A 24,758-nucleotide genomic window follows, 5' to 3' on the forward strand; every position below is an offset into this window, starting at 1 on the left:
ATGAGCCTGGCACTCTACATATTACCCCAAGAGTGATGTGAAGGGAAAGAAAAGAGCTCATGCTGATGAGATTTGGAGCAAATCTGTCCTGTCCCAAAGAGAATGGGCATCCGAACAGAGCCTTGAGAAATAGTTTTATTAAAGAAGGAATAAAAAATTGACCCGTTGATGTTCTGAGAGCCAAGGCTCCATGTAAATGCACTGATGCTACATAGACATTGAATCATCATAATGTGCTGTTCTCCAAAGGTGATGGCTCTACCAGGCCTTCATTGTGGGGGATGCTGCATTACCTTAAAGGATTGGAGTTTCTGGGTTTAAAAGCTAGCGCCTGGATATAAGGAATGAAGGTAAAACAAGAGCTTCCTGCAGAGTTTCCCCGTGAATCGAGTTGCTTTTCCCCATAATCAAAGGCAGAAAACCTGTACTTACCAGACCATCGACTGTATGGGTGGCCAGGCTTTCTTCCCTGTTTTTTTTTCCCCCCACGACAGTAAATAGGTAAAATGGTGATGGGACCAGGACTTGGAACAGTTCAGTTCCATTTAGTTTTAGGTACCTTGTTTGCCATTTGAGAAAGAATATTGGCTGTTTTCAGCAGAGATGTGACCTGCATTTTGAACATTGTACCCATGTTAAAAGCAGGAGAAAGAGAGATTTTCTGATGTGTTAGCCACTTTCTCCTCTCTGTTTTCCTAGTTGTCCCTTCCGCATCAAGAAAGATATAACTGAAGGCATGCCACCTTATTCATGATGGAAGTACAGGAGAGCACATTTTTCTCATTGTCAGGTTTGAATGGCATTGCGTTTAGTATGAATTTAGAGTAGGAATAAAAGAGATGTAGACCAAATCTGTGAACTATGTTACTTGCAAATAGCTCCAAAGATGAATTGTCTAGGGTTTTTTTTTTAATAGTTTCAAGTAAAGATGAAAATTGTGGAAAATGTGATTGAAACATAGACTAAACTTATTTCATTTCTAGCGGCTATGATGCTACGGTGATGGGCACCGTATGTAAATACACAGCTAGATGAATGTGTGCTGTTGAGCCTGGATACAGAGGAAATGCAACTAACCAACAGTTCTACTTTCACTGCTTCTCAATTTTGGAAGAATTGTTTTCATTTTCCTGCCAGTTTGCTAACCTGTTTTGATCATTTGGTGGAAGCCATAATTGCAGGTGGGAACATGTTGAGTAACAGTTCACAATCCACTGCAGCTGCTTGTCGCACTAAATCCTGTTATTAAAAGGCTCAGGCTAAGATCAAGCCAAGGGTGGTAACGGGCTTGACAGAGAACAACTTAACTTAACTTAGCCTGGTGTAGGACAAAGGAAACACTAGCCTTCGTGAAACCGAGTTTTGTTGTTGTTGTTGTTGTTCTGAAATGTTATTAGCATTCTTTTATTGTATTTCCTTTAACTGCTTTGTGAACTTAGATCATGCATCTCTAAATTGGGCAGTGATGAAAGATAGGATAGGCAACTTTACAGCACTTTTGGTGTGGACAGAAAGTAGGACGCTGTTTTCCTTACTCTTTTGGCACACAAGCTTTTTAACAACACAGACCCTCCCTCTCATCTCTCCTGTCATAATGAGAAACTGAGATGAGAAGATTCTCTGTTTAGAAGCAGCTATAATAATTAGGTACAGGATTTGTATTCCGAAAGGATCAGTTCATTCCTTCATTAGGACTGGAATTCTTCCGTGGTATTAAATTTTTTCCTTAAAGTTTTTTCTGGGAGATAAGCATATTCGAAATTGAATGCAGTTTAATGATCATCGTCACGCACACTACTACCACACTCAAGAATTGTAGTCACTGCAAGGCTTCATTTCTTCAGATGGGCGCTAGGTGTCAGGGTTTTTCCTTCTCAGCACCTTGGCATTTAGACAAGCCTCTGAATTGCCCTGTTTGGTGAGGCAGATCCAGTGGTATCCTAACCCCTTTTTTTCAGTTGGTATGGTGGGCTTTGCCTGGTGTTCCTCCAGTAGGCATTTGCATTTTTAACTCTTTCGGTGCAGATCTGGTGAACCTTACTACACATTTTTACAGGACACATTTTTTTTTAGGAAGAGAATGATTAAGGAGGAAAAAAAGGTGTAGATTAAAGTTTAAAGGCTGGTTGCCCTCGTGACTGGTATCTTTTATGCTCTTGGGGTGGAAGGGTAGGGATGGTGGGAATTAGGAATTCAGTTCTAGAACTGCTCAGCCTTGCCCATAGTTAGTTGTTGGCAATGTGTTGATGTTCGGTTTCAGCAAGGTGTAAGTGTCTGTGATTTTTTTAATTATAAAATATTTTAAACTTACGGAAAAATACAGAGAGTGATACGACAAAAACCCCTGCATCTGCTGACTGCTTAAACAGATCCTATCATTTTCACACTGCTCCTCACTTTTATGTTGTTGTGATCCTTTGAAATCTCTAATTTGAGTATAAAAAAAAAAATTAGGAGTTAGTAGGAAAAGGAAATTGGTAAGCTTACAGAAGCCTACAAGATTGGAAGAAATTAGTTAGTAGATCCACTTTGACAATTCTGGCTGGACCTCTTAACCCAAAGGACCCCTTATTTTAGAAAAAAACACCATAACCCTCTGTCTGAATTCACCTGGTTGACATTTTCTATGCTCTCAAAGGAATTGTTTGGGTTATCCTGGACTCAAATTCTAGTGGAACCTATTATGCTTTGAAACTGACTGGAGAAGAGTGTGTACGTTTGTGGGCTTGAGTCCATTTCTCATGCACACAGAACCCAAATATTTTTCTAGTCAAGCATTAGACTTCTGTATATTGTTTTACTCGATTTAACCTCAGAATAGCTTCATGAATGTGAAGCTGATTTGGATGTATTTTACTCTGCTTTTGTTTCATTCTTTTGAAATCAGTTTACCTTTTCATGCTGGGTGTAGAAATTGAGTCCATGTCAATCTTTTAGATATGTGTTAGAAAAGAGGCATATTTGTACTGTAGTATGCTGAAGGTGAGCTTTGAAATAGACCTGAAAAAGGCAGATCTGAAAAACAGGACCATGGTCTGTGCACTGATTGTTCAAGTTATAAAAAGAGACTAATGGTCCTTGCCACCAATCTGTCCCTGAAGATGGGGAAATGTTTGTAAGTGCTTTGAGATCCTCAGCAGAAAAGTATCACACACCACTGATTACATGTAAACATTCATAATTTGTGCTTGTGTTATTTTTTCATCAAGGGCTTCAAAAAAGGAAACCCTACTCTTGAATCCTTTTAGGCTTAATAAGATATGAATTTCAAGTATAGAAAAAGACAGGTTATGAAATATGTGGTTAAGATAGTTTTATTTAAAATTGCTATTTTACCCTCTTTGTAAGTGAGCGTGTTTGGTTATGAGTCTTTGTCTAAAATGATCCTCACAAGCAGAGTTGAGCCCGCCATTAGAAAAATATTGAGGCTAATTTTGAAAAATAGGTCTTCCTGCCACAGAATTACTTCTAATGAATTTCTAACACTCTTCTTTTGGGATTCATTATACTTTGCTTTTTTTTTTTCCTTCAAATTTTTATTTAAATTCCAGCTAGTTAGCATGGAGCGTAATGTTATTTTCAGGTGTAGAATTCAGTGATTCATCGCTTACATACAACACTCAGTGCTCATTACAAGTGCCCTCCTTTATCCCCGTCACCTATTTACTTTGCATATAACTTTTCTCAGAATTCCCTCTAAGTGGCTACTATGGGTATTGGAGATTTTTCAACAGGTGGATTCGTTTGTTTGACTCGTTTCATTATTAGCAAACAAAGGCCCAATGAGCTTGACTGGCTGAAAATCCAAATGCATCCATTGGCCAACTAAAGCAGAACTTGTGGAGGCTCCTCAGTCCCCTTCAAAAGTCAGTCCTAGAGATAGCCTTTAAACAAAAGAATGTACTTGCCAGCATTTTTGTACATCTTAAGTTTTAAGATTTTACTGAAAAAGGATGTGATATAGTACCCCATGTCAAGTTCCAACTGTAAAGGCAATAATGAACATCAGGACAGCAACAGATGACAGCAGAGGACGAGGGGTAGCGTGGAGCGTCAGAGTTCATATTCGTCTCTGTGATTCATGGGCAAGGCTTCTTGAACTGGAGTAAGCCCACTTGCTTAATTTCCATATCATCCAATTACTCCTGTGCCCCATTTCTCAAACACCACTGGCTTATATGTGCTTTATTGCATGTTTAAAAAAAAATTGGTATGTTTCCTAAAAGCATTGTGTGTATATGCATAAAATTACTGTGGTTTCATGTTTATAAATATTGCAGGGAGAGATAACTCCCCTGTTCAAAATTATTGTTTCTAATCTTCAGTAATATTTTCAAGAAATTACCTCTAGGATGAAATTTTTCTGCTCCAAAAATGGTATTTTTCTTACCCTTTTATTGCTTTTTGGAAAGGTTGAGGTAAGTTTGTTCAGCCATTTTTGAATTATCCAAGCATGAAAAAGAGAGTTTTTCAGCTGTTAAGAAAATTGTTTTCAGCTCTTTTATGTGATCATACAACACTAGGCAACGGCATATGATATCCAGCAGATATTACAATATGGAAAGGCATTGACATTTTTTCAGCATGGTTTTTCTGAATGGCACAAATTATGTCAAATATCGTATTGCCTTGTGGTTTAAAAAGGCACATTTTAACACCCATACAGTATTTTCTACTATTTCATCAGATACGTTTTTTTCGTGAGATTCTAACATGAGTTAATATTGTAATTATTTTTTGATAGTATCTAACTGAAAGTGAAGATTTAATACTCCATACAACATACAAAAGGGGAAGAGGTTGGGGTGCTGCATGGTGTAGTTGGTTAAGCTCTGACTCTTGGTTTCGGCTTAGGTCGTGATCTCGGGGTTGTGAGATCGAGCCCTATGTTGGACTCTGTGCTCAGCATGGAATCTGCTTGTGAATCTCTCTCCTCTCCCTCTGCCTCTTCTGGTGATGCTCGCTTGTGCGTGCGCATTTCTCTCTCTCTCTCTCTCTCTGTCTCTCAAATAAATAAATAAATCTTTAAAAACCAAAAGAAAAACAAAAGGGGGGAGGTAACACTTCATTATGTATCTGTAAAGGAACTCAAGTTCACATTCCTTCTCATTGGGTCTTGGTTTTCTCATCTTCAACGTGCAGATAATGCTTAGGTCCATTTCAGCTCTAACGCTCTAGAATTCTTTGTATTGCTGCTCCAGGGCCTTGCAGGATGGTCCTCTGGCATGAGTAGTAGTAAAACAATAGCTACGGGAGGCTTTACCAGAAAATTTCAACTTTTAGACTTAGCATGGAAAATAAAGCTTTAACATATCAGCCACAGTCTCACCTATACTTAAGTCCACATAGAAAAATATTATTACAGCTGAACTGAAAGTGAGGAGATATAAGAAAGGCAACCATGGCAAAGATATTCTTTTACTGCTTCCCACAGCATAGCTACAGTTGATGGATGCTTCTTACATTCTTAAAAACACAATCCTGTCCTGTTTTGCCCCTTAGCTTTCCCTTCAAATTTATTGGTTGAGCTTAATATTAGTATTTTATTTTGTAGTAACAGCAGCTTTGGAAAATGTGCACGTGTGTGCGTGCATGCATGCATGTGTACAGTTGCACATTCTGTTCACACTGATAGTACAATTAATGTTGATGTCAATTTTGGTATTAATTTTGGGTCATGATTAGTGTTGACACTTTGTGTCAGACTAATGGCATTTATGGGCACCATCAGAATAAATGTTAATATTGTCATGTTTTTAGTATCTGTTATAGTAACATGAAACCAAGGTCCTCCCAGGAGAAAAAATACATGTATGGATAGATAGATAATGCCTTTCTGTGTCGCTGGTGTTACTCAGCGAGAAAATGACATCTCAGGGCAGAATCCTAATCACTGTTTGGAGCATCAGAAATAATGATCACCTCTGATCGGGGGTTGTGAATAATTCATTCGGTTTGATTTTCACATCCTGTCCAGTGATACTTTTCAAACCAAATGTGTTTCTACAGGAAAATAATGGTCCCACTTCTTATGGAAATACTGTGGCACAAATCATTTTACCCACATAAAAACAGTTAAATAAGACTGTTCTCTTCTGCTTGCTTTCTCCTCCCCATCCCCTCCTCCCTCACTTGCGTGTGTTTATTCCGGAATCAGACTGTGGCCAAAGAAATATTTTCTTCCTTAGAACTTGTGTAAGACAGATATTTATTTCTGCTCATCTTTTGCTTATTCACACTAACTTTTGTTTTTTTTTAATAATACTATTTTTTTAATATATTATGTTAGTCACCATACAGTACATCCCCAGTTTTTGATGTAAAGTTCCATGATTCATTAATGGGATAGGCTGGTGATGGGTGTTAAGGAGGGCACATATTGCATGGTGCTCTGGGTGTTACACACTAACTCTTTTGATCCTCTTCCCTTTTTTCATTTTAATTAGTTTAGATTGATAACCCTAAACTTAAGAAACGTGCTAATCGGAACATCCTGTTATCAAAAATCATCTGAAATTACATATTTTTAAATTATTTATGGCTATGTTAATGAAAACGTAATTGGCAGGAAGTGGGTGGAACCACTTGGTAAGTCAGTGGTCAGGAGAGAAGCTTGTGCACTGCCGTGGCCTCGGCACCTGAGTCTGAACCTCCTGAGGCCGTAAACCCACCCACTCTGGCAGACCCTCTCAGGCTGCTGCCCTCGGTCCTGGAGTGTCATTTTCACTAGGTTGCTCCTGCATCAAAGCACTGGAGGGAGAGAGAAGCTGGAAGAAGGGGATGCAGTGATGGAATTTCCTTTCGTTATTATTTTTCAGTTAATGGAGTAGGCAACTTGGGCTTAGGTGAAATCAGTGAATGTCACATTCCTAATCACATTGTCACACTTGTATATGCTTTTATAGTGATTGCAGAATTTTCAACATAAAGTCTCCATTGTGTATATAATATAGATAGACCCATCTATATAAAGTAATTTGACTGAAAAACTTACAGTGTCCTAATTAAATAGGGGGGAATATGACTGTCTTCTGAAGTAATGACCCAATCCTCTGAGACAAAGCTATTCTTAGATAGCATATTTTGAAACATTTCTCCTGAATGTTGTGACCCTTTTTTTTTCTCCCTCTCTCTAAATCTAACAAGGGCAGGGGGAAGCGTTTCTCAACCTACTTCTCATCATCAGACAGAAAGTATTTTGCATTCAGAAACCATTTCCAGTATCAAATTCAATTTTGTCAAGTGATTAGTTGAGTTTGATAGAGAATAATTTTAAAACACAAAGCTGGAAATGGCCGTGGTGCTTCTGCGCTGGAGGAGAGCGGTTGCTGTTCTCAAGTTGCAAGTCCTCTTCCAATGACTGTGGATCACAAGGTGGATTATTGTGTTACATGTCTTTACAGCTGTTACAGACCTGCATCTGTTGACACCATGTGTTCCTAACCCGGGCTGCTGGAAGACATAGGGGAGTGGGTGAATGGATACCTTGCCTGCCTATCAGTGCGAACGTCCTTTTATGTACATATGTTTGTAAAGCTCTTTAGCCCCCTTCAAGATGAAAGGCTCTGTATAAATATAAGCTTTCGATTTTAGTACATGTTTGTAATACATGTGGTACAGTCCTAAATATGTATTTAGCTGATGGGCACTGTTCTTGTCTATTGTACAAATATTGACTTTAAAAGTATAAATATGTATTTAACCATCAGACCAGAAAAACACTGAAGCAGTTACTTCTCAGGTAGAGATATTAATATTGTATAAACCTATATATACATATGTTTACATTCCACTACATCATTGCAGAGCATATCTTTTTTAAAAGTGAAATGTTAGCCCCAACAAACTAAGGCAGTTCTTCATATTCTTCTCACTTCGAGGTGAGTCTTGATTTTTAATTTTCATGTGTTTCTCTCTCCTTCTAACCTTATATAAATCTGATCTGTTGCGGTAAGACTAAAACATAGAGTCAGCTTTCGTAAAGTATGAGAAATCCTCAGGCTGGGGAGATACTTTTCCCTTAAAGAAATTTTTTTTTTATGGTACACTAAAGTAGAGATAATAATATAAGTTTTCATGTACCTGTCCCTCAGTGAAGAGCTCTGGTAGTCTTTTCTTAGTTCCCTTTTTTTTTTTTTTTTTAAGATTTTATTTATTTATTCGACAGAGATAGAGACAGCCAAGCGAGAGAGGGAACACAAGCAGGGGGAGTGGGAGAGGAAGAAGCAGGCTCATAGCGAAAGAGCCTGATGTGGGGCTCGATCCCATAACGCCGGGATCACGCCCTGAGCCGAAGGCAGACGCTTAACCGCTGTGCCACCCAGGCGCCCCTCTTAGTTCCTTTTTAAACTTATATCGCATTGACAATTTTAAACACATTTAAGGAGAATTTAGAGAATAGAAAAAAAAGCCCCACACAAGCCCATCATTCTCAAAATAATTATCATCTCATTTTGGTATTTTCTTTTCATTTCATCCCCATCCCCCCTGCCCCAGCGCGTCTGTAGATAGTGTTGTAACATTACGCGCCAGATACTGTTTTAAGACTCACCATGGATTTAATCCTCACAACAAACTTCATAGAAGAGGTTATTATTACCCCCTTTTACTGATGAGGAAACTGAGGTACATAGAGGTCAGGAACTTACATAAATGGCTAGAAAACTGACTGAATCTCTATTCTGTCAGAGTCAGATTCTATTAGATTCACATTCTCCAAGTCTGGCTTCTGAGTCTCTGTCCTTAACCACCACACTCTTTTGCGTCTCACAGTTATTATGGTATACAGACAAGTTTGTTTTACCACTTCTTCATATCATGGGTATTTTAATATGCTATTCATAGTCTTCATAGCCATCATTTTGTAAGGCTGTACGGAATGCTAATGATGACCTTATTAGCCAGTTTACTTCCCTCCAAAAGAGGGAAAAGTTTTTATCATGACATTTATTTTTTAACTGTTTATCTTAAAATATATTAGATTTACAGAAAAGTTACAAAGATAGTACAGAGAGTTCCTAATGTTAACATCATACGTTGTTCTTTTTGCTCAAATAATCTTTGTCTGCTGAAAGAGGTGTGTTAAAACATATCTAAGTGAAACCATTGATTTTTCTAATGTTGACATTTTGTATAAGCATGGTATAATTATCAAAACTTTGAACTAACATTGGTACAATACTAATAAGTAAAATACAGACTTTGTTTTGGATTTCACCGGTTTTTCTACAAATGTCCCTTTTCTGTTCCAGAATATCACATTGCATTTAGGTGTCAATGACGTTTATGTCTGTGTTATAATTGATGTTCATCTTTCCATATTGTTTCCGCTAACTGCAATGGCACTAGTCTGGAATATGCTTCCTTAATTTCTCTAGTAAAGGAAATTCTGTGAACTGTACTTTAAAAAATAAACATACTAGCTATAAGGACAACGTAATTCTTCTATGCCTTAGTTTTCTCATGGCAATAATTTGAGAACTTTTTATAATTGTAAGAATTGAGACTGTATGAAATTAAGTGATTGGTCCAAGATGATAACAGCTAGAATAAAGCTGAGATTTGGACCAAGGTAGGCTGACACTCCCCAGACTAACCTCTTAACTATTGTCAGTATTTGTCCATATTTAGTATAGTACAGCACGTGATAGGTGTTCAGTTAATGGTAGCTATTATTCTTGTTATTTTTTTAAAAATAGTTGAATGATGTTTAGGACTGTTTTTCTGTGATCCCTAGAGATAAGTCATAGACAGTTTTCTAAGCCCTTGGTGTTGACTATTTTCCAAGAATCATTTAAAAAATGAAATGACTATGGAACCAGCAAATATTTATTACTCCCATATTATGTGTAGGGATCCTGCTAGGCACTGGAGGAGATGATATAATGGTTTAGGCTGGCAAGCTAAAAACGGTCCTAGGCAATATATGATTAATTATCAAATGAATTCTCTACATGAAAGTCTTAGTAGGAGATCGGAGAAGAAAGGGGTCACTTGAGGCTAGGCAAAGCTTTACTGAGGAAATGGAATTTGAATGAATCTTTTTGGAATGGGTGAGATTTGGATAGATTGAGAGGAAACGGGCAAATTCTGTATGTTTAAGTTAATATAATAGATTACCGTTTGGGATAGTTGATTCATCAAACCCATAGGCATGGTTAGTTTTGTATGTGGGGACATTGAAGCTCAATAAAGTTGTTTTTCCAAGGTCACACAATTAGCAAGTGATAAGGCCTATATATGGATCCAAGTTAGTTTGACTCCAAAGCCCATCTTCTCCATTATCTGCCCTACTGTTTCTGCCCTACTTAATTGAACAGTTAGCAATAAAATATAAATTTCAGGATAAGTTGAGCAATAGATGCTTTCTTGGATGTTTATCCGTTATGCTTACTCAAAACTTAATCTCTTCTGGTAGGGAATCTGACTATACAAAGACTGGGATAGAACTCTCTGTTCTGTAATGGTACTTTTAAAGGAGGAGGAGGTGGTCGATGAGGAACACACTTTGGAAAGACATTGATAAAGAGTAGTGTGTTCTTGGTGCTGCTGTGTTGACACCTAATTAGAAGTCAATATTGCAAGCATAATGACCTAGCCAATTGCTGAACTGACTGCCCAAGTGACACAGTTAGAGTCCCCAGGTAATAACAAAAGATAAGAGTATTATTTGCCTGCCCAGTACCACACAGACACAATGTTTGCATTAGCATGCAAATGCTGAAGTAGATTCTTCAAGGCTTGTTTCTAAGCTACTTCTTGCCTAGGTGGCTAAGGTTAATATATCATAAAATTTGGTGTAAAACCCAATCTTCCTAACTACAAATGCATTTAGAGGAAATAGCTTTTCCTTCCTGAAAAACAAAAGAGATGTTAGGTTAGAGGGCCACGTGAGAAGGCAGGTGTAAAATATTTCTCCCCGCACAGGCATTATATTAGCGAGCTTCTTAAAAACCATGACCAAAGTTATCCCGATGTTTGCAGTTTCTCCCCGCTATATTTTGGAAGATCTGTTTCTCCTTCCTTTCTGTGTCTTTAATGAGCAGATAGAGTAATACCTTATCTCGGAAGGTGATTGGATTTTTTTTGTGTGTGTATTATATCCATTTTGATTTGTATTTGGCCAATGGTATGATACATTAAATAGCTTATATTTATCTGTGGGTGTTTCATATATATATTTCTTAATGCTGAGAATCACAAATAGCTGTGTGGAAAGCTTCAACCAGCCTGATTACAGTGGATGTGCAATTGGATTGAGGAATGTGTACTCAGAGCTTATGATCACTGGCCCGGTTGAGTCTGGGTGATGCATGTGGCTTTCCAGGGATGCTGCTATTTACATCTGTTAATGGCCCTTCTTGATGGCCGGCTCCCCAATGAGGTGATATGCAGCAGCCTGGGGATGAGGGACCAAGGCTGCAGATGTGGCTGGGCTCCATTAGGCAGGACCAGGAATGCTCATCTGGTAGGCTTTGTGTTTGGGAGCGAGTGGAGGGGGTGGGAGTGTGTGTGGGGGGGTGACAGAAAGAAATGGGGGGGAAGAAAAGAATGGAAAACATTACTTATCTGGGTATAGGGAAACAGACAGGCAGAAATGAAAAACTGCAGCTGTAACTGGGGTGTGAGTGAATAGAAAAGAAATGGAACTAGCAAATAAACAAGTAGAAGGATTGACTAGATCTCATATAGAAGGGGATTAAAAAAAGAGAGGGCTGGGAGAGTTTGGGAAGAGACATGTCACCCCCTGCCTTCTGAGTCAATATCATTTATTTGTGTGGCTGGTCAGATGCTACTGAACAGAGAATAGAGATTTACATGTATCGTTCCTTGTGTGCTTTGGTTTTCTGGTGCCGGAAGAAAGTGGCAAGGGATGCTTACAAGGATGCAGTGTTGAGCTCTGGTGAATTCTTGCAGAAATGGAAGATACCTAAGGCAAGCCGGTAAAGAACGCTGCTATTACTCCTGTCAAGTGCTAGAGAACAGTGAAAGGATCCAGGTTCACAAAAGTGGTATAGTTCGTGACAGGTGATTCTCTTTTTGCTCTCCTCACATGTGTAAGAAGCTTCTCAGAAAGAATCTCACAGAAGATGGAACTAGATTGTTAGTAGATAGGATAGTAACTTAGGGAGTTTGGGATTTAATTCCCTGCACCATGGCATTCTTCCACATGTATCTTGAGTGCATTTAGACTTTGGTTTTTCCATCTTTAAGCAGATTGACACCACTGTGAAGTAAATAGTAAGCCAGCTATTCTCACCATAACCTAGAGAAGTGTGCTAGAACGTTTGTTTTAGTTTCCCACAGGAAACTTGGCTCTTCAGAACTACATATCTTTACATGAAGGCTGTGTCTAAGGTATAGTCTGATACCTTCAAGGAACCTGAAAAAAATTCTGCATGTAAGAAGCTTCTATTTATTTGTTTCTCTATGCCTTTGCAGATTGGCATGGTAGCTTGGAAAATGACTCTTAAAAGTCCTGAATACCCAGAAGGCCGAGATATCATTGTTATTGGGAATGACATCACATACCGAATTGGGTCCTTTGGGCCGCAGGAGGATTTGCTGTTTCTTAGAGCTTCTGAGCTTGCCAGGGCAGAGGGTATCCCACGCATCTTTGTAGCAGCCAACAGTGGAGCAAGAATTGGACTGGCAGAAGAAATTCGTCATATGTTTCATGTGGCCTGGGTAGATCCTGAGGATCCTTACAAGGTACAGACTAAGCAAAGATAAAATTTCAAGACAGTATATGGGTGTGTGTGTGTGTGTGTGTGTGTGTGCATGCGTCTACACAAATAAAGAGGTTGGGGAAGAGGTAGAGGTTTAAGTTCAAAAGTCAGCACTTACGGTGAGCCATAACCATGTTGGAGACAAATTGTCTCTCAGTATATTCACCTAGTTTTTTTTTTCCCTCCAGCTTTGAAATAGATTGCTGTTTCTTGGGTTGAACACTAGAGGAAATAGATATGCATTCGGCATGAGACATGCTAAGCCAGAAATATCTATCTTTAAACTATTCCACTGTGGCTTCCAGGACTTATGGTCAGTCATTTACAAAAGCCCTTGTATCCTCAGCTTCTTCTCTGATTGTTCTCTACTTGAAATCTGCCTGTCCTCTAAAGACACCCGCTTTCCCTGTAGCCCTCTTAAAGAGTGACTGATATCTCTCTTCTCTCTTTCCCTTGTCTCACTGAGCCTGGAGAGAGAAGAGTGTCTTCTTTGTGCCTCATCACTACTTCCAGGCCCTTCTCCCCCACCTTTCTTTCTGGAAACGCCTGTCTTCGAATCTCATGTCATCAGACTGTGCCACACCACCACTTACTAGAGTGGTCCCCACCTCTTTGGTCACTCCTTCTCATTCTTTGCATGTTTTATTTGCTGGCACACTGTCACTCTCCCCAGCACAATGAGCCCTATTTTAATTCTTGGTGACTTCTATATCCATATACACGATCCATCCCATAATCCAGCCTCTCAGATCCTTGACTTCCTGTCTGCCTCCTCTTCCCCATGATCTTGATTTCAGCCATCCCTTTCTTTGCCACCCCTCCATCCTGTCTTTCCAACTCATTCTCTGTTGTACACCAACTCCAGTAATCCTTTGAACCCACCAGAACCCGCAGCTGTCGGCGCTCCCACCTTTCTTCTGTCCTTCTCTCCCTCACATCCTCAGCTTACATTCTGTGGTCAATCATAGGTTAATCATTATAATCGTATTATAATTACCACATTCCCTATACCCTCAACTCTTTTGCTTTTCTCCTTATTCTGCTTACTCTGTCTCTTTACAAAAAACCTTGTTTAAATCCAATATTCTACATCTACTCACATACGTGAACCTGCATAGCTGAACGCTGATAGAGAAAAATATCCCGTGCTATAGACTGGTCTTACTTTAAATTAATGTATGAGCCTCCCGAATGACAATTTCACATCTTCTCCTCTCTCCTTAAACTTCCAAAACCCTCTTGCCCCATCCTCCCCCTTAGCTGACGACCTTGCTCCCCAGTTCACTGAGGAATTGGAAGGAACGAGAAGAGAGCATCCACAAGCTCTCACATATCTGCATCTGTGCCTTTATTCTCTGCCATCTCCCCTGTACTTTGGATGAACAGCCCCTGCTCCAATCTACGGCCAATCACTCCTCTTACATGCTTAACCCTTTCCTTCTTGCATCCTCATTTTTCCCCCTCTACTGAATCTACTTAGTCCTCCATTCACTATCCTTATTGACAGCAAAGCTTCTTAAAAGAATTATCTCTTCTTGCTATCTCCAGATACTCTCGTCCCATTCCTTTGGAACCCACTTCAGTTAGGCGTGCACCCTCACCAGCCCACTGTAGCTGCTTTGTCGGGGGCACCATGGATTCTATACCGTGAAATTCTGTCATAACTCTCAGTCTTCATCTGAGTTAGTCGATGTCTCAGCAGCCTTTCACACAGTTGGTCACTCCTTCATCCTTGAAATACATTCTCCTCTTGGCTTCTAGGGCCCCAGAGTTTCCTTTTTATCTTCCTAACTGCTCCTCTTCAGTCTCCTTCATGGAGACATCTTCTAAATGTAAGAGTGTTTCAGGGGATGATGGAAATAGTCTATATTTTGACTGTGGTGGTGATTTCCCAAGTATCTACATTCGTCAGAACGCATCACACTTAAAATCAATGAATCAATGAATTTTATTGCATGTAAATTATACTTCAATAGAATTCATATTAAAAGTGTATAAAAATTGTTGGTGACTGTGTTTCTTTTTGGGGTGATGGAAATGCCCTAGAATCAGAGAGTGGTGATGGTTGCACAGCATCAGAATATACTAAAAACTACTGAATTGTTCATTTTAAAATGGCCAGTTTTGGGGTGTCTGGCTGGCTCAGCTGGTGGAACATGTGACTCTTGATCTCGGGGTTGTGAGTTCAAGCCCTACATTAGGCATAGAGCTTACTTTAAAAAATATGGCCAGTTTTGTGTTACATGAATTTTAACCCAAGGCCCTACATAGCTTTACCTTCCAATACTACCCTGCCCTCATCTCTTGCTGCAGACAGTCTTACTCCATGCTGGCTTCATAGGCCTGCTTACTCTTTCTGGAACTTCATGAGGCACAGTCATGCCTCTGCACTTCTGCACCTACAGTTCCTTCTGCCTAGAATCCCCCCCACACACACACACATCCTGATATCCTCATGTTTTGTTTCCTCTATTCTTTAAGGCCTTACTCATATGCCACTTTCAGTGAAGCCTTCCCTGGGCCTTTCTTTCTACAAGTTCAACCCTTGCAACACTCTGTCTCCTTTCTCGACTCTTTCTTTTTTTCCTTAAACATTATAATCTCATTAATATTATATGTTTTATCTATTTGTGTATTTTCAGTCTCTCTCACTAGTACTTAAGTTCCATAAGGCCAGGAAATTTTGTCTGTTTTGTTCATTCCTGTTTTTCCAGTGCCTAGAATAGTACCTTATGCATAAGAGGCACTCAGTAAATATGTGGTGACTGACATACTAATGACCCTCAGCACTACAAGGTTCTTGTCGTAAGTTATACAAATTCAGTGGCAGATTCATGTCTCTCCCATGTTGTGCTCACTGTGGGACAAATTCATTGAGTTAAACGCTGGCATAATTTCTCACAGTATTTAAAACGTCATCTTCTGCTTACATCCTTTCTTTCTTTCTTTTTTTTTTTTTTTTTTGGCTGCGTGACTAATTCACTTAAGTTAAACACATGTATCCTATAACCCTACTTTGTGTGTGTATGTATGTGCAAAAATAATTACAAAAAGTTAGTATAATTTTTTAAATGTAAGTAGAAATTACAAGCTGTTTATTGAAAACAGCAAAAAGCATGAATTCAGCGTTCACTGGTGATTATCACTGCGTAGAGTTCTGATTTTAATATTGCCTTCCCAGTTTTGTGATCCTTTCGGTTATCTCTTACCCATCTATATTTTGATTGTGCTGTGGATTTGAGAACCTAAAGAATAGTAATCCACACGGTTCTTTAATTTTGTGTTGACATCTTTAACAGAGGTGTCACAAAAGATCAGAAAATGACCCTTTAACCCTGATGAAAATGAAGTGGGTGGAATATACTTGCAGTTGTAGCTACAAGATATCTTGTTTCAAGGACAGTCAGTGGCTGAAGAAATAGGCACCTTCCATCTTTCAAAGGAGAACTGTCGATGGTGGTATTGTATTCGACAGGAACTCTAGGAATTTAAAGCTAGCTTTGGAAGAAGCTGTGTTATGCATGCTCTGCTGGGACTTCTGGTTATGTGCTGATGGCAAATAATGAGTTAAAAACTCTTTGTGCTTCACAGGGATACAAATATTTATATCTGACCCCTCAGGATTACAAGAGAGTCAGTGCTCTCAACTCTGTCCACTGTGAACATGTAGAGGACGAGGGAGAATCCAGGTAGGTGTACGTGTAGTAGAATAACTTGGCCATGGATTAAAGGAAGGAAAATATGATCATTTCTTCCTCACTGTCCTGCTGATCACGACCTTGAAGAGCAATGAAGATTGCTTGTTACGTGATCTGGAACTCTTAGGTTTGTATTGTAGCTCTACCACTAATTAGCTGAAAGACCTTATTGATTGATTGAGGTTTTTAAATTATGTTCATAGCATTTGTTCATTTTAGAAAAGTTGGAACATGTAAATAATTATGAAGAAGAAATAAAAATCAGCTACAATCCTACCGAGAGATAACAATTTTTTTTTAAGATTTATTTATTATTTTCGAGAAAGAGAGAGGGCCTAAGTGTGAGCAGGGGGAGGGGCAGAAGGAGAGGGAGAGAGAGAAAATCTGTAGCAGACTCCCCTCTGAGTGCAGAGCCCCTCCTCCCCCCATGGGGCACGATCTCATGATCCTGAGATCATGACCTGAGCAGAAATCAAGAGCCGGACTCAACCAACTGAGCCACCCAGGCGCCCGAGAGATAACAATTATTAATGTATATTATATTCTTGCTGTCTTTTCTGTATATATAGGCCTTCTTTCTACATAATCAGAATCATAATAAAAAACTCTTTTGTAATTTGTTCTTTTCACTAAAAATTATTTTGGGGGAAATTTTTGTGTATTCTTAAAATATTTTTTGAGAATATGATATTTAATGGCTTCATAGTATTTTATCATAATAAATATATATTTTTTTAACATTCAGATTATTCCCACTACTTACTGCTATATTCCTGGGCTAAATGCTTTTTTATAAAAACTTTTAGGAATATCTCTCATTCCCTTTCGGCTAATTCCTAAAAGTGGAATTACTGGCCAAAAATATGTCTATTTTAAAGATATTTTTGATAATTTCAGATTGCCCTCCCAATATCTGCACGCCCACCAACAATATATGAGAGTATTCCCCTTTAGTTTTTCTCCCCCCTTGCCAATATTGATTATTGTCAATTAATAAAATAAAAACAGCAATTATTTTAACTGGTATTTTTGAATACTAGTGAGGTTAAACATTTTTATAATCTATCTGCAAGTGTTTTCCAGAATGTTAATCAACTACTCCAGTATCATTTATTGAATAATGCATGCTTTCCTCACTTTTATAATAATCTCAACTCAATTACTAGGCTTTGTATTGTTTTTTTTGTGCTGTCTGTTCTTGGGCTAATGCCACATTATTCTAACTATTCTAATGGGGCAGATTTCCCCACATTCTTAATTTTTTTCACTATGTTTTATTAGCTATTTTTATCTTTTTATATTAGACTCATTTTTTTAATTACCAAAACTTTCCATAATGATTTTGATTCAAAATAAATAAATGATTACATTTATAAATTAATTTAGGAAGATCTGACATCTTCATAATATTAACTTTTCCCAGCAAGAAACATGGTATATGTTTTTCCATTTATTCAGGTGTATCTTTTAAAGTTGTTGTTTTCTTCGTGTAGGTTATGCTAGAAGTTCCTAGTCTTTCTTGATTCATAACACCCTTGCTGTCTCAGTAATGTTTTCACAGCACCTTTGGGCTAAAAGATATACCCAATGTTTCTGTTTATTAAGTAGTCAGACCCAAACAACTTCATAAGTATCTATATTCTAACAATAATTATTTGGGAAGTATCAAACACATAAATGGAAAGCCTTTTTTTTTTCATTTTTAAATAATTACAATTACTTACTAATGGGATATCTGCATCTGTACGAAATCTCAAGACAAATCCAAGATTCAGCTTGGATATAGCCACCCTTGTTTCTTATTCTGGACTGATTTTTTTTGTGCAGAACTTGGGGTTTTTTTGTTTTTTTGTTTTGTTTTGTTTTTTTCACAGAAACTGAAAACCCAGCTTGCAAAGATAGGACACTGTCAAAAGGAATGGAGCATTATCTAATGTTTAATTATGAACTACCTAAATCTAGTAGTTCATGTGGAATCCAACAGATATTACATAATGTAGTGTTTCTCTCAGATATTTAAAATATCCTGCAGTGCCCCTGGCATTTCACTGTGACACCAGAGGCACCGTGGTGCACAATGTGGGTATAAGAGGATTTTGCCATTTTTTAAATGTTGATTCCTAAATATTTTGCACTTTTTCTTGCTATTCTGAATGGGATTCCTCCTCCCTGTTGTATTTTTTAACTCTTTATTATAGCTATTTTAAAAAACTATTGATTTTGTGGGGTACCTGGGTGGTTCAGTCAGTTAAGCATCTGCCTTCGGCTCAGGTCATCATCCCGGGGTCCCAGGATCGAGCCCTGTATCGGGCTCCCCCCTCAGCGGGGAGTCTGCTTCTCCCTTTCCCCTACCACCCTCTCGTGCTTTCTCTCAAATAAATAAAATCTTTTTTTAAAAAAAGCTATTGATTTTGTATATTGCTTTTGTTAAAGCAAGTCATTTTTCTCTCAGCTACAGTTTTCTCATCTGTAAAATGAAGATTAAGTAAATTAATAAATGTAAAGCCCTTAGCACAGCACTGAGTACATAGTAAGCAGCCAAAAATCCTAGCCACTATTATCTGTAATAATAGAGAGGATTTTACCTATCACAGTGGATTGCTGTGAGGATCAAAAATAATATGTATTTTTTTTTAAAGATTTTATTTATTTATTCGACAGAGATAGAGACAGCCAGCGAGAGAGGGAACACAAGCAGGGGGAGTGGGAGAGGAAGAAGCAGGCTCATAGCAGAGGAGCCTGATGTGGGGCTCGATCCCATAACGCCGGGATCACGCCCTGAGCCAAAGGCAGACGCTCAACTGCTGTGCCACCCAGGCGCCCCAAAAATAATATGTATTTATGAATGTGTTTTGTTTNCATAACGCCGGGATCACGCCCTGAGCCAAAGGCAGACGCTCAACTGCTGTGCCACCCAGGCGCCCCAAAAATAATATGTATTTATGAATGTGTTTTGTTTATTGTATTATACTATACAAAGATTTTTATTACAAATAACATTAAAATTTAGTACTACTTCAAAGAATGATAGTCTTAATGGTAGAAGACTCAGAATGTAGAGCAGAAAACGGGAAATTTGTATTCTTTTTCATGTAATACAAAGGGAGAAGATGCCATTTACCAAGACATGAATACCTGTGAAGCGATATGTAGTCCTTAGGAGGGAAAAGACCTGGACCCATGAGTGTTTGTGACTACGTTGGCATGTGAGCCTTCCAAAAAGGACACTTTAAGCCCCCCTCCAATTATTGTGGCTCATTAACCCCTTAAGGGAGATTAGCTTTACCTGCAACATAACTGTAGAGTTTAGAACCTAGGTACAGAGCAAAAGGAAGAATTGGAGAATTCCTGGGAGAGGCTAAAAATAGAAAGGCAAGGGAATCTGGGAAGCAAAGATGCAAAGCCAGAGGCCAAGGATAAGGGCAAAGGGAGGAAATTGGTAGAAGGTTAGAAGTAAAGAATGAAGAGAACAGAGAAATATGAGGGCAAAAAAAGTAGTTTAAGAGCCACTGTGGGATATTTATTTATTATTTCAATTTATTAAGCTATGCCCAGTGCCAAGCTTTCTGGGTACACACAGAACAGTAAATAATATACACCATTCTCTACTTCCAATTTTGTATTTTTCCTTTCTTTTATTAGTTGCATTCCCCATCTTCCACTTCCCATTATCAGCTATCACTCCTAATCCCCTGCCAAGAAGACGGATGAGTGGTTCCCGCTGGATCCACAGGATGCTTTCTGGACACTTGGCCAGTATTTCACTTCCACACACATTCCACTTGCCCCTCCCGAACATCAGGGCCAGGACCCCTCCTTGTATGCACATGATATTTACGAAAGAGCAGGAATGTGCATGTACTGTTTTGATCTTAACCCTTAGTCCCCGGATCTTAGAAAGAGAAAGGATTTTTTGACTTGAGAAATTGGGCTGAGCATTCTCACTCACCTCTGAATTTTTTTTTATTCCTTTGTAACATTTATATAAAATTGTTGATTTAATGGCTTTTGCTGATTATAGAGAGACCTACATTGACCCCACTTTTAAGAAACTTGTTCTAGAAAGTAAGAGAGGGCATCTAAAATCGGAGCGCCATCTATGTGTCGAGCCCCTTCTTTGTTGCTTTAATTTAACTCTCATGTCAACCCTTAGAGGTAGACATTATCTCCATTTTACAGAAGTTACTATTATCTGCAGTTACGTGGCTGCACGTGTTGGAGCAGGGATTTAAACCTGTCTACTTAATTTCAGATTTGCTCTTTCTGCTATACTGTATTGCTTCCAGCAAAAATAGGCACCAATCTAAGGAGGAAAGATACGTGAATGAAAAGTATAAGAAGAGTAGAGAGCGCTGGCTTTAAATAAGCTTTTAGGATGCTTTTAGCAGCCTTTTAATGGTGATTATTATTTTAATGGATTGTAATTCTTGTGTTTAACCTTTATAATTTGGCATGGCTGTATCCAATAGGTACAAGATAACTGATATTATTGGGAAGGAAGAGGGACTTGGAGCAGAGAACCTTCGAGGCTCTGGAATGATTGCTGGAGAATCCTCATTGGCCTATGATGAGATCATCACCATCAGCCTGGTAAATCTTGCCAGAATATGACATTTTTGAAGAACTGACTGTGTGACTAGGAGTTTTTTTTGTCCCATCTCTGCTATTCAGTCCCAAATGAGAGCACTTCTTAAAAATTATATATCTGCAATTTGATTTTAACTGTACATTATAATGTAAATAATTGAATTTCCCAGATAAACCTAGCACCTCATTTTAGCCTTTAGTTTAACTTTTTATTTCTCTAAACATTCTAACAGAGCTGTAACAGCTTGAATTTCCTTTTTTACTACTTGCCTTATTTTTACCCCTAGTGTAGATACCAAGCATCTGTGAAAGAGGGAAAAGTATAAGAGAAGTAAAGGGCCTATGAACCTTTGAGTGTCTAATACTTGAATCATTCAGCGAATTCTCTACCTTCTTTTCTTTGGGGAATTATGGGGCTTAATATTATTAATCAAGAAAACTTTGTAAAAAGCAATCTTTTTTTTTTTTTTTTTGTTAATGTGGATTTTATACATCTGTGCCTTCGTTCTTACAGCTTGGGAGGGACATAAATATATGACATGTAAAATTTATTATTTTTTCTCTCTCGCTCTCTCTTTTTTTAAATTTATTCTTTTTGAAGGTTACATGCCGGGCCATTGGGATTGGGGCTTACCTTGTTCGGCTGGGACAGAGAACCATCCAGGTTGAAAATTCTCACTTAATTCTGACTGGAGCTGGGGCCCTCAACAAAGTAAGTTTCTAGGGTCTGGGAGAAGTATGTGAAGCTGTTTGAAGATGATTGTGAATTCTTAATTCAAGATCCTGATTGAGGAGAAACCATTCAGGCCATGCCTCCCTCAATCTGTTTCCCTCTCCCTCCATCTTTCCTGACCATTGCCTTGCTTACCTATTCATTCATTTATTGTATTAAATATTTTGAGGACCTACTATGTGCCAGGCACTGTTCCAAGCCCTGTGGATATGTTCGTGAACAAACCATATATAGAACTCTTGCTTCAAAGGGTTTACATTCTGATGTCTTTCTAGAAAGAGAATTAATTGAATGCTTTTTTCCTGCCCTCCTTCCCTTTCTCTCATCTGTGAATAAGTGAAGAGATCTATTCCCAGACGCGGAACTGTCTCTGAAATGTCTTCTGAACGTGTTGACAATATCAAGTTTTAACATTCTGAGAAATTTGTGAATGTACCTCTTAAAAAGGACACTTAACGGTGGTCCCCTTGTACATAGAGGAAGTAATTGGTAAATATCAAATGGAGAGATGGGTGGACAGATGCATGGATGGATTGCTGGGAAAGAGTATGTCAAAGATTTATCATCCCTTGCACGAGATGCCTGGGTGACTCAGTCGATTGGGTGTCTGACTCTTGATTTCAGCTTAGGTCATGATCTCGGGGTTGTGGGATTGAGCCCTGAGTCAGACTTTGTGCTCAGTGGGGAGTCTGCTTGAGGTTTCTCTCTTTCCTCTCCTTCTGCCTCTCTGCCCCCACCTCCCCACCCCATGCTCACCCTCTGTCTTTCTCTGTCTCTCAAATAAATACTTTAAAAGAGGGAGGGAGGGAGGAAGGAAGGAAGAAAGAAAGGAAGAATGCTTGTGCCTTTTTAATCCAAGCTCATAGGGGCTTTTCCAAAGGGAGGAAAAAAAGTTGGTGAGGTCACTGCTTCTAAGAGTGAAAACTATCTAAGAATACCTGGGTATACAAAAGACGATGTAGTTCTGACTTCTCTGCAGACAGAGGAAAATTATTTTCTCTCCAGAGCCAGGAATATGTAATAGTCTGGGACTGGCTGGCTGACCTTGTGTAACTCATATAACCTCTCAGCTCCTCCGCTTTCTTATCTGTCAAAGGGGGATGATAATTTACACACTTAAATGATGTGGTAGAGATCAAATGAGAAAACAGAAGTAAAAGTACCTGAGCACCTGGCAAAGTGTTGGTCCTCGTTACCGCTTCAGTTCCCTTTTCTTCTGTCTTACATGATTTGGTGCTTTATCTTGAGTTATATGCATGTTGAGTTGTATCGGATACCGGGTTTACTAGATTTGCACAAACTTTATCAAGCCTTGACTTTCCAGTGGAAGGATAGGAATCAAGTGTCCTGTTACCTGGTTTTTTAAAAGTTGATACATCCATTGGTCCAATTAGCTTTCGGAGATGTCAGATGAGGAGAATCATTTGATGTGATCAGTTTGCTCTCTGCATTCATATGAGGTCTGTATCCTTCTCTGGGCTTGCTTTTCCCTCCAAGGAAAGGCAAAGCAGTGCTAACAATGGCAAACTTGGATACCCCGGTCCCTTTTTGGGAAGTGGCTTAGAAATAAAGATTGTGACCTGCCACGACTGAAGGGAGACTATTGCAGTGAGAGAAACTGCTGAGAGTCTTAATTTTTTTTTTAGGTTGCTCTTTTGGATATCTTCTTAGGACGAGATGTTGATGAATGTTGAAAAGAATCGTAGGTGTGATTATCTGTAAGGGTGGAATTTAAAGAAGACACCTGTATTCACATCATGTTCCCATACCTGGACAAAGAGCTAATTTCTGAAAGTATTTAGTTACGTTTTCTTATTTTCTCCCTAATGATATGTTATACACAAAGAACAATACAAAAAGCAAAGGTGGTGTTGCTGCTCCTGGGGGGTTTTGTTTGTTTGGGTTTTTGGGGTTTTTTTGCCTAAAAACTTGCTAGTTGAATTTCATTTGTGCCATAAAGAAAGCACGAGGGAATTTTTCTTAAAATCTGGTTGAATTGTTCTGATCAGATTTATTATGTTCCCCCTCTTCCTAGCCTACTGGGCTGCTTGTTGAAGGAGAAGTGTAGTTGCAGGGGAAAAGACGAGGAAAGCTGCAGCTGTAACTTACCAAACAATGCTCCTTTCCAGAAGGACATGATCATTTGTAGCTGAAGGGAGCGATCAAGTTATAGAGGTTACCTACTCCTGCTCTGCCGGCTTCACTGTTTTCACGTCAGCGCCTCTTATGTACACAGACATGTTGTTGTAAGCCACCCGATTTCATGCAAATTCATTCAGAATGTCCTGTGTGCCCCTTCGCCTATCCAGTATGAAAAAGGACAGTATACGGAAGCTGCACGCTTAAGATTGCTTCCTCCGACTCACTCCTTTTGCCTGTTCTGTCTTTGTGTAGTGGAGTCTTTCGACATCTCTCTTTGCCTTTCTTTCTGTAGGAGTCTCTCTGTCTCTGTGGGTGTGTGCAGGTCACTTTGAGTGCGAGCCTCTTCCTGGGTGAGTGCTTGTCTCTCTGTCTCTTTGTGTCTGTATCTTGCTTCTTGATCCCTCTCCTTCTCTCTGTGTGCCTCCCTGAGTATCCATGTGTGAGGAAGTCTTTGTGTGTGTCTGAAAACAGTGTAGTGCTTCCTTAAGCCTTGGCCATTTTGCTCGGGTGTGCGTGTACCTGTGCAAAGTGGAAGTGTAGGTGGTATACGCAAGCTTTGAGACTGTAAACATTTGACCCCCACCTTTCTGAGTCCTCATCCTTTATGTTAAACATTGGGGTGAAGAATAGGAAGGGAGGGGGTGTGCAGAGGTTGTAGGAAAAAAGAAATCTGTGTGTGCAAGTGCCGATCCCGTTGACCCCTTTGAAAATTGAAATAATGATAATGCGCGTCTCCTGACTGCATCAAAGTATCAGCACATCAAAAGCCAGGAGGCATGAAATGCAAATGATAAAGTGAAAGCAGATGGATTGTGCATGATCGCCTGATGCCCAATGAATTTTAAAAGGTGCCGGTTTGGCAAGGGGGGG

The 24,758-nt window shown here is 39.0% G+C and overlaps 1 protein-coding gene across 7 annotated transcripts in view; it reads left to right on the top strand.

The window, feature by feature from the left end:
• ACACA (acetyl-CoA carboxylase alpha) overlaps window positions 1–24,758 on the top strand; it is a 277,490-nt gene that overhangs the window by 187,975 nt on the left and 64,757 nt on the right. For all 7 annotated transcript variants that reach the window (XM_019805579.2, XM_019805581.2, XM_019805580.2 and 4 more), the window contains 4 exons: window positions 12,442–12,711; window positions 16,320–16,417; window positions 20,896–21,016; window positions 21,615–21,725. In XM_019805579.2, the coding sequence (XP_019661138.1) occupies window positions 12,442–12,711; window positions 16,320–16,417; window positions 20,896–21,016; window positions 21,615–21,725 (600 nt within the window). The remainder of the gene's footprint in view (window positions 1–12,441; window positions 12,712–16,319; window positions 16,418–20,895; window positions 21,017–21,614; window positions 21,726–24,758) is intronic.

The sequence above is a fragment of the Ailuropoda melanoleuca genome, chromosome 13 (genome assembly GCF_002007445.2).
Source record: "Ailuropoda melanoleuca isolate Jingjing chromosome 13, ASM200744v2, whole genome shotgun sequence".
Classification (NCBI taxonomy): Eukaryota; Metazoa; Chordata; class Mammalia; order Carnivora; family Ursidae; genus Ailuropoda; species Ailuropoda melanoleuca.